The 17,566-nt window shown below is 39.3% G+C and overlaps 2 protein-coding genes across 3 annotated transcripts; both read right to left on the bottom strand.

The window, feature by feature from the left end:
* Nucleotides 1-106: 106 nt before the first annotated feature.
* pcolcea (procollagen C-endopeptidase enhancer a) lies at nucleotides 107-5,762 on the bottom strand. Its single transcript, XM_086099090.1, has 9 exons — nucleotides 5,590-5,762; nucleotides 3,815-3,923; nucleotides 3,470-3,728; nucleotides 2,210-2,334; nucleotides 1,997-2,133; nucleotides 1,571-1,911; nucleotides 1,391-1,468; nucleotides 452-622; nucleotides 107-378 (listed from the first exon to the last, which is right to left on the bottom strand). Exons 1-9 carry the CDS (start codon nucleotides 5,676-5,678, stop codon nucleotides 248-250), a joined length of 1,440 nt encoding a protein of 479 aa, XP_085955216.1. The 5' UTR covers nucleotides 5,679-5,762; the 3' UTR covers nucleotides 107-247.
* Nucleotides 5,763-8,946: 3,184 nt separating this feature from the next.
* LOC147160884 (vesicle-associated membrane protein 2) lies at nucleotides 8,947-17,357 on the bottom strand. 2 transcript variants are annotated; one of them, XM_086057602.1, is made up of 5 exons: nucleotides 16,883-17,319; nucleotides 14,241-14,343; nucleotides 13,974-14,132; nucleotides 13,834-13,885; nucleotides 8,947-12,744 (listed from the first exon to the last, which is right to left on the bottom strand). In XM_086057602.1, coding segments are annotated over exons 1-5 (333 nt in total). In that variant the 5' UTR covers nucleotides 16,885-17,319; the 3' UTR covers nucleotides 8,947-12,727. The 2 variants fall into 2 exon arrangements, with proteins under 2 accessions (XP_085913728.1, XP_085913727.1); XM_086057601.1 differs by lacking the exon at nucleotides 8,947-12,744 and having other exon boundaries at nucleotides 13,796-13,885; nucleotides 16,883-17,357.
* Nucleotides 17,358-17,566: the final 209 nt, after the last annotated feature.

The following is a 17,566-nucleotide window of genomic DNA, read 5'->3' as shown; positions in this document are numbered from 1 at the left end:
TGGAAAAAAAAAGGCAAGTTATGATTCAAAATCTGGGTGCTATTACCATTTACGGCCACTAGATGGACTCCCAAAACTATTTTGTGTAAATACTCTGAGACAGGAGTGACGATAGAGATATAAAAATCCTTTATTCATACATAAATTACAGACAATGTTACTTTAGTACTTTAATGGAGTTATAAAATGACTGTGATATTTTACCGAGATTTCACATTGTCACATTCTAAGGGCAGATGTGGTTGAGTTAACATGGCTGGTTGTTGATGTTTGTCAATAATTTGTGATGTGGGGCTTTGTAAGGAGCTGTGAAGGCGCCAGGTTGCAGGCTGCCACGGCCGGTTTCGTCCACTTGGCCCATGATGATGTAGTTAGCGCCTGCGGGGGAAAAAGAATAAAGACCGGATGAGTGTGATGTACACTAAATGTACAATTTTGTGTGTGTGTGTACCTCTGCGAAGCAATGGGCACTTCCTGCATTGTGACACCAATCGAACCGACATGGTCTCTCCGACTTGCGTGATCGTCAGCCGCCCTGCTTTGTAAGTCTTAATGACAGATACCCCAATGAGAAGGGTACCTCGAGGTCCGGGGGCCAGAGAGGTCACCTTCCCGGTTATCACTGCAGACAAAGTGGGCGTGGTAAGAATGCAGCCAAATGGTTTTTTTTTTCTATGTTCAAGTTGTTAGAGCGTTTATTTGATATCTTGTTGCAGTTAAGATCAATGCGCTAGTATGATCCTCACTAGTAAGGTGCACTAGGTTAGCCTTTCACTACTGTAACGTTCCTAGTGATACAAATCTACTAGTGGGCATTTTTCTCCCGCTAGTAGGATCCAGGAGTCTAAACTGTACACTAGTTGACATGTACAATGTACTAGAACTACTAGTGAAGTGTAGGATTTTATAATGTAATTTATTTCATTGAATAATTAGTTAATTAACTAGTTTTTGTAAATAACTAGTAAAAAAAAATAATAATTTGGGGGGTGAATAAATTAAAAATCCTAATACAATAAACACTTTTACATAATTATACATTTTATTAAACTATATATTTTTTAAAACACTAATGAATTGTAATAAATAAAAAATGAATAAACGATTAAATCATTAATATTTATAATTGCACTGTTATTACATTGTTATTATATTGTTATAATTATTGCTATTAAAATAAAACTATTCTACATACACATTCTACAAACAAGTGTTTACAAATCAATTGAACATTTGATGCAATGTGATTAAATTGCTATTAGCTATATTTAGAAATGTTATTACATTGTTATTATTGCTGTTATTAAAATAATTACCAATTTGTTAGATTTAAATATACAATGTGGACCTTGAGCACACTCCTGGTTTAACACTGAACAGGTTCACTTACCAAATTCACTGGCACAGAAACTGGGCTTGATAGTCCCGTCTCTTTTACACACTTTGGCACACAGTGGATTCTGAGCAACTGTTAAAAAAATAAAATAAAATTAAATTAAATTAAACAACAGTATAGTATGCATATACAGTATGTGCATTCCAAAGTAGCACAAGATGTCGCTTCACTTACCAGGTCGTCCTCCATTTGGTCTGGAGTCAACCACTCTCCTGTCCTGACCCGTGGTACTGGCCCCACGTCCATTAGGAGGCCTGACGGGTTTGGGTTGCTCAGTTGGTTCCGGTGCAGGAGGGGGCACATATTTGACCGTGGCGACAGGTGGCGGTGCTTTAGTAGTAGGGACCACACGTACAGCAGGTCTCGCTGGAATGGACCTAGTATCAGAACCGTGGGCTACAGCTGGGTCAGCACCACGGGGGACGCTCGTGTAAGTAGCCAGAAAGCCATCAGACGTCACACTGAGGTCAGACACAAACTGGACCAGGAGCACGTTGCCGCTGGTAATGATGGGCCTGGACAGAAAAAAACAACATGAGCAGGAATTTAGCAGCGGTTAAGCATAATATTGTATTTTTCAACCAATTCTGTTATTCTTACTGTGGGGCTTTATCTCCACAATATTTTCCAATCAGGCGCGAGTCATCTTTCTCTCCGCCATTAAAGAAGGCCACATAGTCGAAGCGGCAATAGGTATCCGCCTCCAAGACAAACTTACCAAATTTAACCTGAATGACCTGGTATGCAAACAGAAACTATTAAAAACAAAACACAAACATTTGGAATGACTTCATGCAGGTTCTTTTGCAACACCTTATCGGGTTCCACAGTGATGAGCCAAGAGCAGCTGGTTCCTGGTGGATACTTCTTGTTGGGCCAGTTTGGCGTCATGATCTCTCCCTGGGATTTTGTTGTCTTTCCCCCACAGAACTGCTCATCTAAAACAATCCGCACAACCACGAGGATTTTTAAGGAAGATAACAACAGATTTGCAGTCCAAGATGGCTGAAACTGGAAAAGCACACTGTATTATTATCTACATAACAGTCATTTTATAACCCCACGGGCTCGAGTCCTGCACTTTCTCCACTAGCAAAACAAAAACTTTGCTGCATCATAGCACAAAGACAGATACCAAAAAAAAGTCTACACACCCCTGTGAAAATGCCTGGTTTCTGTGATGTGTGAACAAAATGACACCAAGATAAATAATTTTGATTGAAAAAAGAAAGAATTAAAGAAAGAAAGAAAGGAATAAAGGAAGGAAGGAAGAAGGAGTGAAAGAAATCTTTTCGATCTTAAAAGCAAAAAATTAGCAATTGAGATTCTTCCTGTTGATTTATGGGCACTTCTTGTTGCTTTTTGGGCACTTCCTGCTCACTTCCTGCTCACTTCCTGTAGATTTTGGGACATTTCCTGTTGATTTGTGGGCACTTCCTATTGTTTTTGCCACAAACACATCCAGGTCAGCTTCCCGTTGATTTTAGGGCATTTGCTGTTGATTTTGGGGCACTTTCTATTGTTTTTACCAGACTTCCAGCTCAACTTCCTGTTGTTTTGGGGCGCTTCACATCCTGTTCATTTTGGGGCACTTTCGATTGCGTGTGGGCTGTTCCCAGTCACTTCCTGTTGATTTTAGGGCATTTCCTGTTGATTTTGGGGCATTTCCTATTGTTTTTGCCACACTTCCAGGTCAACTTTCTGTTGATTTTAGGGCACTTCCTGTTATTTTGGGGCACTTGCGGGTCCCTTGATGTGTTTGAACAATATGGCACACCTTTTTATAATTGGGGGTGTGGCTGTGTTTAGAATGAACAAATCACATCCAAACCCATGTTTAATGGGACTCACTACACACATAACTTTCACCTAGGGGTGTACTCACGTTTGTTGCAAGATGTTTAGCTATGAATGGCTGTATTTTGAGTTATTTGTAGATACAATAAGTGTTGTAGCACTGAACCCCCAAGAAGGGGATGTTTCGACTTTCTCTTCTATTTTGACCTTCTCATTCAGTAACAAGAAAATGAAGTGTGGTAAAAAAAAAAAGAATATTAAAAAAAAATCACCTACCCTCAGCATATGGCGTGGCACCACTGAAGTAGGCCACAAAACCTCTTCCATGGGTCTCTTCATCGGTCACCAACTCCAACATCATAACGTTGGTGGTGGAAATAAGAGCACCAGGCCGGAAGGTTCCGCAGAAACGTCCCAGTTTTTGCACCGTGTTGGATTTGCCGTTGTACACATCCAGGTAGTCATAGCGACATTGCGAGTCCGCCTCCAGGTCAAAAATGCGGAAGGTGAGCATGACCACTTTATCTTCCGGGACCTGGCAACCAAAGAGAGACCAAAAGGGTCAGACAATGAATGGGAGGCAGTTGGTCTGATGTTTTAACTTGTTGCAGGTCGACTCACTGTAATGATCCAGGTGCATTTGCTGTTTGGTTTGTAATGGCTCGGGAAGCCCTCACTGCCGACAAATCCCGACCCCGCAACAAGTGATCCTCCACAGTGGAAGACGGGCCTGTGATAACGGCCATGAGCAGACTGTACAGTATTAACAAGCTTTGGCAAATACACAAGAATGGCATGAATGCATAAACTCGGCCAATGTTTACAGAAACTTCCAATGGGAGTCTCAAACTGTAAACCGCCTTTGCCAATTACTGGAGTTTAAAAAATGGACTACTCTTTGTAAGCCAAGTACTTCTGCTTGAAATTCCAATGAATTCCAAGAATTGTAACTGGAAAGAAACAAATGGAATTGAACTCATCTTCTTCAGCCGAGTCTTTCAACCTTGTCGTTATTGTGTCATAAAATTCTTAAAGCGCTCTGTGGGTGTCAGAGATAATTACACAGAAAGGAGCAGCTCTTGTAAACACGTGTATAGATTTGTAGTAGCAGAGTCAGCAAGGGCATGTTTCTGACCTTGTTAAGGATACTTAGATCTGATTTCCAGCAACTTTTTTGTTTTGTGGCTAGATGAGTAACTCATTCACTGCCTTTGACGGTTATAGACGTCAAAATTCATTTTAACTATTTCCTACAATTTGTTTCCACTTTTGTTAACAAGAGTATGAAAACCTAGAAAAAAAAATTTTTATTGAAAATTTAGAACAGATATAAAATTTGTGATTAGTAGTGAGTTAACTAGTGAAGTCATGCGATTAATCGTGAGTTAACTAGTGTAATCATGCAATTAATTACGATTACAAATTTTAATTGCCTGACGCCCCTAATTTTTAATAATCTTTTCTATTTAAAAAAAAAATTACATTTATTTTATTTTATTATTTTATTTTTTAAATAACCTTTTCTTTAAAAAAAATTGTTTTTAATTCAATAATCTTTTCTATTTAAAAAAATAATATATATATATATATATATTTTAATTTTTAATAATCTTTTCTTAAAAAAAACATTATTAAAAATTTGGAGCGTTCGGCGATTATTTTTTTTAATCATGACATTATCATGGATGACTTCTCTAGTTAACTCACGGTTAATCACAAACTTTATATCTGTTCTTAACGTACAATAAATATTTTTTTCTAGGTTTTCATACTTTTGTTAACAAAAGTATAAAAAAAAAAATTACTCATAGAAATAAAGTGAATTTTTGACATCTATAGCCGTCAATGGCAGTGAATGAGTTAATACATACAAAAAAAAAATACACAAGAAAGTGGTGTTGTGTTAAAAATGTTTTACAGTCTAGCTTTTGTTAGAGGTTCCTGCTGCAAAAGGTTGCATTCCCTCAAAATGGTGACAAATAATGAACACAACTTTTTACACTTATGTGCCAATTCTTGGGTCATTCCCAGCAAAAACACACCCACTGTAAATCATTTTGGTCTTAACGGTATGAAGCAAGACAGTAGAACTCCCCCCCAAAAAAGTCATACGCTTGGTGATTACAGCCAAAATGTCCAGAGCTGGAGCCAAGTTGCTCAGATTGGACCCCACGGGTAGAAGCGAAAACATGAACATCTGGTGGCTCTGCCATTGTAGACGCAAAAAAACAACAACAATAACCCTGCGCCTATTCAAACAAACCAAGTGGAAAGATTTCATCCGCAGAGATGGGAAAGAATTCAGACGTAGACTGGAAGTTTTGTCAAATCAACCACTTACAACATCGGATCATTCATCTTCATTTCAAACCTTCATCCACACCGTGTGACCTCACCTGGTGTAGTTTGTCTCCTGGGCCTCGGTCCATCCCAAAATCAGTGACAGGAGCAAGGAGATGCCCCGCATATGGCCTGCGTACAACATGATGCACTCACCCAGACACTATTGGAAGAGAGGGGGAGTTTGCAGCATGAGGCGAGAGGTTCAGGAGCAGGGCTGAAGGAGGAGGAAGAGGAGGAGGGTGGGTGGAGCGATTTAAGGATTGGGGGGGGCGGGGGGCAGGGGGTAGATAGTTCTAGAAGGGATAAAGAGCAGAAGAGAGATGCTAAAAGGACAAGGATTGCGAGAAAGAGCCCAGAGGGGGGCGATAAGAAGAGGGAAAGAGGGAGTCGAAGGCTTTAATTAGAGACAGATGTTTTCTCCATAAAAACACAGGTTTGGGTAGAATAAGGGGGGGAGCTTAGTGGGAGGGAGCTTAGTGGGGGGCATTTTAGAAGTTTCGTGATTTCTGTTGATGGCGGTTACCTTGCACTGTAAACCCAAACGTTCAAAATAATCAAATACATTTTGTTTTATAAAACCTACTACTAACTTTTTTAAGTTGGTGTAACTTAGTAGTTTGTACTAATAATTTTTTATTAAATTGAACTATACTAGTTTTTGCGTATGATCACTTAAAAACATAAATTAGTTGTAATTTAATAAACTGTAGTTATTTTGTGATCAAATCTTGTGTCTATTGTTTCAAAAAAGGTAATATTAATAAATAAAATTAATTTATATAGTACATACTAATAATAAAACGTATTGTATGGAATGTAATATTTCATGTTTTGTGTACAGCATATGATTCATAATTTATTTTTACTTTATTTTAGCCTAATTTTACTCTGTTTTTGCGTATGATAACTTAAAAACATAAATTAGCTGTAACTTAATAAAATGTAGTTATTTTGTGATCAAATCTTGTGTCTATTGTTTCAAAAAAGGTAATATTAATAAATAAAATTAATTTATACAGTACATACTAATAATAAAACTTTAATATTTTATGTTTTGTGTACAGTATATGATTCATAATTTATTTTTACTTTATTTTAGCCTAATTTTACTCTGTCTGCAGTTGACATTCTAAATGATAATCTGTCCTCAGTTAAATGACGTTTAAATAAATTAATAATAATTTATGTTACACTATAAAAAAATAGCAACCACCACTTAGTTAGTACTTAATAAGCTCCTGTTGGATCTTAAAACTCATGAAGTATCTAATGAAGTATCTTTGCATTGTATGTCCCCAAACCCCAGAATGTCCTTATGCTCCATACATAATCTGAGCCAGAGGACGTCTGCCCCCCCATCCCCCCACCCCCGACAATGTGGAGGAGTTCTCGTGGATGAGTCAACTCACTGCTGAGGCCTGGAGCAGTGACGCTGGTCCAGTAAATGTTGTAAAAGCAGACACTTTCATGCATTGCTGACCTACAACTGCTTGATCAGAGTCTGGAACAACCAAGGCGGCCAGCCAACAAAAAACACAAGGCACAGTTTCCACAAGTCTTCAACGACATGTGGCATATGACTTAAAAGCACTTTTTTTTTTTCTTTCTGTTTTCCTTTGATTTAGTGTTTCACTTTACAACCAGCGTGAAATAATTTCTGCTGCCAAAACAAAGACGAAGGAGGTCAGTTGGAGACACAAGTACGTGCTGGTCACTGCTGCGCTGTTTGTCTTCAAAGTGAAGGCCTGATAAGAGGCAGCGGAGGCAGGAATGCAGCTATGATGGCAACACAGTGTGCATGTGTACGGGGGAGCCGGAGTGACCTTTACCCTTGGCCAATAGCCCAAGGCAAGGAGGTTCTGCAATAGCGCCAGACAGTTCGGAATGATTGACATGCTTTCATTTTGCCAAGAGTCGCATGGAATCGCAATGGGGGCGAGGGGAGGAGTGAAAAAGAATTCAGAGAAAAACAAAACTGGGAGACGAAAGATCTGACTCAGCAACACGAGGAAAGTCAGTCATGTTGCTTGTGATGCATTTGTAAGTGTTTCCCCTCAATTTGTTCAATCATCAAATTTTCACATTAAAAAAAAAGGAAAATAAAGACAACTAATTGTCTGAGAATCCCATCTGGTCTCTGTCAGTTTGGTTCCACTCAAATTCTTGGAGATGAAAAAAAAAAAGGTCTTGCATTTATGCAGCACATTATGGTAGGCTAGTTTCCACTATTTTAATAATTAGAAACATGTGCACAAATTTCAATGTTTTCAATCTATTATTCAAGTGACAACTGTGAGATGACAGTTTAAGATGTCACGAAAAGTAATAACAAATAAACTCACACTTCTAGGAAACAGCTGGAGAAAAATCAAGCACGTCTAACTAGAATCCGAAGAGGGGGGGAAAAAAAACTTTTTCCTGACAGTGTGCCAAGAAGCGTGATGCTGATCATCTGATATCACCATTAAAGAAGAAGTCAAGTCAAAAATGTTCTCTGCAATTTGTTCTATGCGCCCTCACTTGACTAAACATTACAATGATTGATATCGTGTATATTATCATCCAAAATTATGACATCACAGTTGCTCAAAGATTTGCCTACATCATGTTGTCAGAGCCATCAACATTCAAGCTCCCTGGCTTCAGCTGCGGTGGTCCTATTGACAGTTCATTCAAGTCCGTGCCATCACGGCTCACCTGTTTTCTGGTTTTGGTCATGTGACGTCCACACAATACTAACCTATGGGCAATTTAGAGTCGTAGCCATTCATCAAAGGCCTAATAGATTAAAACCCAGAACCTCAACCAGAACTGTGACGTGGCCGTCTTTGTCATTTACTGACATCTGGTGGTTAAAATGCAGAACTACAACCTGGCAGTGTAGTTTTTTTTTTTTTTTTCTGACAGGAGCCTGGTTCTTCGAATCCTCTTGGAATCTCATCTTAGAAAACCTTGGTATGGAGTTTGTAAGTGTTTCGTACGAACTCGCGTAGGTTGTCTCGGTTTTCGCCAGAATATGCAAGTGGTCATAGTGTCGCGGCCTCGCAGTGCGTTTCTATTTCAGGATCGTGTCTTAGGTCACGTGACGCACACCACACACAAGGACCGTGAATAGGGCTATTATCATCGGTGCTATTTAGTTTTCATACGTTGCTTTCAGTGTTATCGTACACCACCTTGTGTTGTCTCCACAATCGGGGAACTGGGTTTATTGCTGATATATGGACGGAAGTAACTTGTGTTGAGCAATCTGTGTATTTAAACAGTGCGTGTGTGTCTTGTACAGTTCACTTGGATAACTCCAGTTGAACACGTTTGCCCCTCGTTGTGTTTGCACAATATGACATGTATGTTTATGACTGTATTTTGCATACACACACACAACGTAAGCACCATGGTCCACAAGGCACTGTTTTCCAATATACATATATTTTATGATGTTCATCAATATAATAAGACATTGATAGATTTACACTACAATTATATTATACAATTTAGTTTTCCATTCAGTTTCCTCTCCTTTACATTGAGCCAACATTGTTTAGTGTCTAATCCCATATTAAACGACAGCACAACAAATCTATCAATAAATAAAAGAAAAAGTAAGAATAAAATAAGAACTGAGCACATTGCCCATGATCCTCCAGTCGGGTCCCTCCAATAAAACCAGACAAACAGGGGCAATATACACACACACCCTTCTTGCCAGAAGCCTCAGTCCCATCGAGAAATTAAAATCTTTCCTCATAAATAAATATATTTAAACAAAACAAATATACAGCATTGTGTGGGTACAAACAGCAATCTGATGTAAACAGCAGAATTTGTCTTAAATTTTCTGGACAATTGAAGGTAAAAATATGTTCCCTCCCTGTTGACTTCAGCAATCTTTACCTCTACCAATCAGTGCTTACACAAAATTCAGAGGTTTTTTTTTTTTAAATGAATGCAAAATAATAAAAAAAAGGTGGGCATACAAAACAAAACATCTTTCCATATATATATATTTTTTTTGGTGTGGAATATCGTAAGCCGTCCAGTGACCGTGCAGAAACTCAATAGGTTCCCTCCTAATACTGCGCTCATCCCATTTGGGGCGACATTCCCTCCATGTTAGATGTTTAGGTTTGCTTAACAATAGAGCACATATACTCATATTTGAATCACAAGATCACAAATGATTCAAAGCAGAAAAAAAAAAAAACCCACTCCGCTTGCTGCAAAGTTTCGGATCACCCACAAATGGGCCGAGCGCAGCGTCAATTTGAGATAACTGAACATTTCACAAGGACGGCATCGGGCAATATTCTCACACCGGACGGATGTGCTCCCCGAAAGAATGACGACAACAAGAAACAGAAAGTGCCAAGCTGTTCAAATAAAGATGCACGCCTTTTCACACAATACAGCAAAGCAACGTGAAGAGACAGCACTCGCTTCATCTTCTCCTTTTGTGATCAAATTGGTTGCGAAATCACAGGACGACAGCTGGATTTATGGAATAACACGTGTCCTACCCCAATCAGTAGTGCCATGTCACCTCACTCAGCAGGACGGCTAAAAGAGCCACATTATTCCCAACTTTTTTTTTTTATTATTTTTTATTCCCTTTGACTGTAAATCTTGGTACGTTGAAAACAAAATATAGGTCCCCCAGCCCTCAAATTATGTTCATATTATAACACTCAATGCTAGTTTTTGTCCGATAGCTAGCTAAATGTTTTGTACTATGAAAATTGGCAGAAACGGGTAAGAAAACGAGGTTGTGCTATTATTAGTTAAAGGATCCTGTATCTGAAACTGACGACAGATTAAATTTTACTTGAAGACACAAGGTGTGGGACAATTGATGCATGCGGTCCTTAAGTTTTGGTTCAACTTGCATAAAGTACACGGCGCACTACAAGCCTAACTAACACTCTGCGGTGTTGGCAGTAAAAAGTCCTATCATTTCAGATATTTCAACGTAATAGGATTAAACCTGCTCCTCTCCACTTGTTTTTGATGGCAATCGTCAGCACAAGCCCACACATAAGGTCTTTGGTAATCTTTTCTTTTTTTTTTGAGGTGGGGGCTCAATGGTCTTCAGATCTGTCACCTCTTCTCCTTGTGGCCAAGCAAACAAACGTGCCTTCACTCAAGAGATTTAAGCGGCCTAATCTGTCGGGATAAACTGGGGATATTCCTGGGGTAGAGCTATTCTAACACACACCACATTGATGCACCTGCGCACACGCTCACACACGGTACGATTCCGAATCGGTCACGAAGTACAGGTGGTTGATCTACCTAGCTTGATGCTAACAAAAAAAAAAAAACCCCAAGGCTACTAAGTACACTTAATACACTTAAATTGAACGGTTGCGGGTTATGAATGCTAACGCTAAAGCTTGTTTCCTATTAATCTGGAGCTAGTAGGCTAAATACAGCAAGTGCACCTATTGCTCTGTTACTTATCAAGTAGCCAAAGGGGCCTTATGCACCATCCCAAACCACAAAAGTTTTACAACTGTGCCATGGCAGACGACTGCAATGAACAAGAGAAGCTTCACCCCCCCCCCCCCCCCTCCGCTTGTTGCTTGGCAGTGTATAATACACACAGCTGAATTATAAAAACGGAAACACACACACCAGACAGAAGTAGAGGAACTTCCTCTTCACCTGTCTGTTTCACACAAAAATACACTATAATAAAAATAGAATCTATTACATTTAATGATGCATACCTATAGGGAGAACCATTTAAACACTGCCAAGGAATGCTTTGATCCCCCCCCCCCTTTTTTGTTTCAACAAATCTTTGACTGTGAATTGCTGGGCCTTTTTTAAAATGCAAATAAGGCTGAACTGTTTGGTGTGCTCTTCGTATGGTGAGGTTTGGCAGCACACTTCAGGGTCTGGTTATCGCCCAGCGTGACAGCGCCATCAAAAACAAGTTTGTTTAGTGCATTTTGTAGATACTCCTAGTAAGGCTTTTTATTTTTATTTTTATTAACAGGCAGGTTTGACTTTTGAAATTAAGATATGAATTCATATCTGCGATTGCGTCACATAAACTCCAATTACAACCTGAACAATCGTTTATTTGTAGTAGCTAACGTTAATGATTGATACCACAAAACGGCATCCTATTCCTGCCTCTCACCAAATTTATCCTTAGACCTCATTTTTTTCCTGTTGTTTGTATGACTGACTCCAGTTTTTTTTTTTTCATTGCGCACCGAAGTATGCTAACAATTACATGTGCTACAGCAAGAGCATTTGCACTAGACTGCAATGAAGGAATGTTATCGAAATAAGACACTACGTAATAAAAAAAGAAAAAGAAGAAAAAAACATCTACAGACATATTGGTCCAACGGTACTATGGCAGTTTTAAAACGATTTGTGAATTCAATTCAAGCATGCTGCAAGACACGAGGGAGACGGCCGGAGAAGCTGAGGACACAACGGATATTCAAGAGAAACGTGGGAAGGGAGACGCGACTGGGAACCATTACAAAGGGATAGCTGAACAATTCATGCATTACTTGATCAATACCCGTGAGCTATAACTTTGACCTGAATGAAATCGGACATAATTTCAACCTGGAGATTGTGACTGCAAAAATTCCAACAGAAAATTCACTTCTGTGGCCGACTCCGATTGTTGCCACTCGAGCAAGCGGGGGGGAATGGACGGATGATTAGAACATGCAAGATACATACTTCGATTATTAGGCAGTAGTCGACGCTGAAGCATACAGAAAAATTAATACAAAAAATTAAAAAATACAAAATGCACACACTCGCACGCACACCTACAAAACAGTATATATCAGAATAAAACTCTACAAATGACTAGATATAGATCAGTCATGTAACAATTATCATTGCCAATCATTGTTTCCTTTTCTGTTGTTGCATCATCACAAGTGTTTGGCTCTCTTTATGGCAGGTTAGAGAAGCCGAGAGGACCCAGAACGGACGCAGGGCCGCACACTCACGGGACAAATATTTGACAGGGGTCCAGAGGCGAGGTGGTGGAAATGATTGAGCCACACGGCCCTGAAGGGTTGAGGGGTGTTCTATTGAAGCCAATCGGGGAAGATACATTAACTCATTAGCTGTGATTCCTTTTTGTCATGAAATTTCAGGGTTCCTTCTGAAGCAAGGACGTTGGGATTAGACTGGGGTAGGAAGTGACTCTTCTTAGGTGCTGAAGTACACTGCAGAAAGCAAACAAAGTGATGAATGGTGGCAAAGTCTGTCATTTACTCTAATATGAGCAATAACTAATTTAGGGGTGTGAGGTGATGAAAATTTGTAATCGTTATTAATCACATGACTTCAATACACGATGCAATGTACAATAAAAATATTTTTATACTTTTGTTAACATAAAAGTGGAAACAAATGTTAAACTACTAGAAATATGGCTGCATATTTTAGCCATTGATACAGTAATTTCATAACATTGAAGTAAAAAATGAGTGTCATATTGATTTGGGTTGAGGTCATTTTCTGCCACTAGATGGCATAATTGCATTTGTAAGACGTTGGTGACAGCTCAGTGCATTTTTCTGACGTCAAAAATTCATTTGAACTATTTCTATTAGTTTAAATTTTTTTCCACTTTTGTTAACAAGAGTATGAAAACCTTGAATTGTTTTTATTGTACATTGAGAACAGAAAAATATTATGAATAAGCGTGAGTTATCAATTGAAGTCATGCGATTAATTACAATTAAAAAATTTAACCGCCTGACGTGATTTAAAAAAAAGAAAGAAAAGATTATTAAAAATTTGGAGCGCCAGGGCATTACATTTTTTATCGTAATTAATTGCATGACTTCACGAGTTAACTCACGATTAATCACAAATTTTATATCTGTTCTAAATGTACAATAAAACAATTCTAGTTTCTCATACTCTTGTTACCAAAAGTGAAAAAAAGTGTTATTAAACTAATAGAAATTGTTAAAATGAATATTTGACGTCTATAACCATCAATGGCAGTGAATTAGTTAACGTTAAGTAACCCATTTTTTAAAATTGTAAAATACAACTTGACCCCAGTCTCCACAAATATATGTATTATTATTAAATGTATTACTGCAAAATTTTGACGTGTCCGTGTCTGCTGCGTTGCGACTGGAATTCCCCCAGTAAAGGCTTTCCAAGTAAGGGGCGGTGTCATTAATCGCACGTTTAAAAAAATGAGTGGTGTTAAAGGAACTTTAAATCAATTCAAAATGAATACACTCATTTTGACAACCCTACTAATGATAAAGATTAGAAGAAAAAAAACATCTTACCAATAATGACAATGAGCACAATCACGCATATCACACCCAGGATAATCATCATCTGTGGTCAGAAGATAAAAAAAATACAAAGTTGTCATATGGTTACATGATAACATGTCATGCTATCAGGATAATTTGTGTGCTCAAACCTTAGCATTCTTCCACCAGTACTTGTTCTTCAGTTTTGCAGCGCTGGTCTCAAACTGAGAGGCTCCAGCCTGCAGAGCATCAGCCCTGTCGTCCAGTTCGGACAGCTTCTGATCACGCTCCAGAACCTTGTCCACATTTACGCGCATGATATCCACCACCTGGGGAGAGGCACAAACATCATGATTGAAAGTTGACGTTATTTTCCGTTTGGATCAGCAGGTAGCAGCGTACACATTTTTTTGGGCAAAAGCTCGACTTGTTCTCACCTCGTCCACCTGTGCCTGTGTCTGCTGCAGACGGCGGTTGCTGGTGAGGTTAGGAGGACCCTGACTCCCTCCCTCTGGTGCGGGGGCTCCAGCTGGGGCAGACCTGGTTGTGGAAAAAAAGGAATTGTATGGTGAAACACCCACATATTTGCAGGTCGGCATTTGCAAATTCATTTATTTGTGGATTTTTAAAACTAACCTAACCTCTGTTTCTTGCTTGTTTTGTTTGCTGTTTTTGTGCTCGGGTCAAAACAATAAAATAATTTTTTTGGACCTTCTACACTACAAATTAACCACATTGCAAAGGGCAAGGTGTTTGGTGATGTGTTAAATTAGTCAATATTGCCATCATGATTAAAAATAATAATAATTAATAAATAATTTGGTATTTGCTGTTTGCTGTTTTTATGCTGAGGCCAAAGCCATAACTAAAAAAAACTAAAAAAAACATTGCTTTGGCATGATTTGGTGCCAAGCAACTTTGTTGAACTGAGCGAAAGAGATTCCTTCAGTCAGGCCATAGCAATGTCTAATAAAACAAAAAAGTGCTTTTCTGCCATCTTGTGGCGTCAATAGGTAAATACAAATCCTGAGCTAATGCGCATGTAAAAAAAAAAATTAAATAAAAAAAAACAGCATGTAAAAATCCTTCATTTTAACCGAATGTACTCACCACACTAAATCTAGCATGCTAGGCAATAGAAAGTGATGCCTCATCACAAATAGGAGTTGTGACAAAGCTACTCCACTACTGTGAGACAAAACTGTGTATAAAGGTCATCTTAACACCAACACACATTACTAATCCTTCGACAACATCAAATCCTATTGGATAGTTGGACAAAAGGTTTGGTGATTCCTTGCATGTTATTGGCAATGCTATGGAGTGATATAAAAACAGATGATGGGTTTATTAATCAAACTACTTGACAGAGGTGAAATAATCATGCCACACAATACAATAGCCTTCCAAAGTATTTTTTCATTCATTATTAGTTGTTTTGTATTTTTACCACACATTTCACCAGTTTAGTTACATTTTCAGCGACAATCAGTGATATCTGGTAAATGTACCAATCACAAAATCTCCCCAAATTGTCAATGGTTCAGATCCTGATGAACAGAAAGATCAGATCTAATAAGGACAGCTGGCCACATTCTTCTTGTACAGTCCATTTTTGTTGTTGTTGTTAAGCTAAACATATTCAGCCCTCTTTAGGACTTTTCCAAATAATCTTGTATTATTGAGTTCATGGCGCTGGAAAACACACACTATAGCGAGATGTCATTTTTGCAATGCAGTGTATACAACCAACTCGATTTCTGTATCCTCGCTCTCATTAGCACGATGCGTGACTTTCAGCACTGGAGAGAGACATTTCAGCACTGAACAGCACCACTCCAGTCCGGACCAGTATCAGTCGACTCCCCACCAGTCGATTGTGACCTCTAGGACCTCACACCTTTACATTCTATACAACCAGAACCGTGGTCACATGACAGCCAGTAAAACATCACGTTTCACGGCCTATAAATAATGTGGCTACCGACAGCAGCAGTGGGGAGGTTCCTTAACTGGAGAATTGATTCAAGGCAAACATGGCGATTTGATTATAAATCGAGATTCAAGGCAATAAACGGGATGTAGTAACACATACGGACATATAATTATGTTAGGACACGATGAATTCTCGGATTTGGGGGGGGGGGGGGTTCTTTTGCTCTTTATACAAACGTCCAAGGTTGATTTAGCCATCTTGTTCTTCATCCTCCATTCAGTCAGTCATCTCAACAATAACAAACAAAACAAAAAACACTTGCTGCTACTTTAAAAACACCAAAGGAGAGACGTTGTAATGGTTAAAGGGGAATATGGTGATATATGAGAATAGTTAGCTGTCAACCCTGTCGTTACCATCGACGACAGAAAGGCAAAGGCTATCCCCACCCCCCCGCTGCAGGAGGTTGCAAATATCACGTAAACTAGGCCTAGGCCTAATTCACAGCTAATAAAAATACAGTATATATGACGGGTGGTTTATATTTGCCAAACAACGTTCCGCGGTTTACACGCGAAATTGTGCTTTCAACCGTAAAAACAAGACAAGTTCCACAATATGCCCTTGATTTTCTACAAATAGCTCCATCGTCACCCGCGCCTCAACGAGCAAAATTACCCCGCGGTAAATGTCCGACACGGGCAAAAAGGTATCTTTTGTATTAAGCGTGGCATCAGTGAATAGATTAATTAGCGTGTGTCTAATGATACAGACGATGTCCTTTCAAACAGAACCGGTCCAAACTGGAAACAAAATGCGTGCGTGCTGGCTGCAGCTAGCGGCACGAGACGGAGGGAGAAAAGAGGCAGGAGATAAACATGGCTCGTCTTTTCACCTCTAACACCTCCAAAAATCACAAAAAACAAACGAGGCTTCTGTTGGCTCCAAGGTTATCATTATTATTATTTTTTACCATTCGAATGACATTATCGGACCGCTGTGGAAATAAAACACGCAGGCACAATACAAACGAAGTAGTGACTGATAAATGAGCCACCCAGGAGCTCGCCAGCATCTTTTCGTGAAACCCCATTCATGTATCTAAAATGCACAAACAAATAAGCTAAAACGACGTTTACTTACATTTTTTGTGGTAGTGTTGGCTAGACAGCTGTGCTGAAATCCGGGCTGGAAATGTTAGCGTGTGCTAAGTGGCTGGCAGATGGATGTGGATTGCCTTCTGCGCTCCTCTCTAGCCTCTGGCACCCTTTGGATGCTTCGCCTGGCGTTTCCCTGCCTATATAGCCGAGGAGGGGCACTGGTTCGGGTCTACCGTCGAGATAGGTCCACTTATCTAATAAAATACCCCCTTTCCTCTTCGTATGTGGACAGTGCCAGAAGACTGTGACTGTAGGTGAGGAGACCGAGCCGTAATGAAGGTATAACAAACCAGTTTGGATTAGCTGGACAAAGATGGCTTGGTGACGTCAAACGAGGCGAGTGTCATGTTAAAATGGGTGGCCGGGGACCTCTTAATAAGCGGTTTTATCACTCGACAAGCAAGTTTTAACCTATATGTGTCCATATTAAGATAGGTGGTGTTTTCCCCTTAGACGACGTAAGTGTCACAGTTATAGCGGGGTTGGAAGCTGACATTAAAAAGCTTATTTTGATCGTTTTAGGATTTGTCAACAAAATGGCGTACCTCGGGAGGAGGCGTGGCCAGCAGCACAGCGGGTGTCCATGATGGCTCAGTGTTGATTCGATCAAACATGGAGTGGACCCAGGAGAAACCCACCTGAAAGCTAGTTAACTAGGAACATCATT

The sequence above is a fragment of the Leptonotus elevatus genome, chromosome 16 (assembly GCF_054856555.1).
Source record: "Leptonotus elevatus isolate MCC_2025b chromosome 16, RoL_Lele_1.0, whole genome shotgun sequence".
Classification (NCBI taxonomy): Eukaryota; Metazoa; Chordata; class Actinopteri; order Syngnathiformes; family Syngnathidae; genus Leptonotus; species Leptonotus elevatus.
Note: the sequence above shows the minus strand (reverse complement) of the source record. Positions and strands in the feature narration are given on the sequence as shown.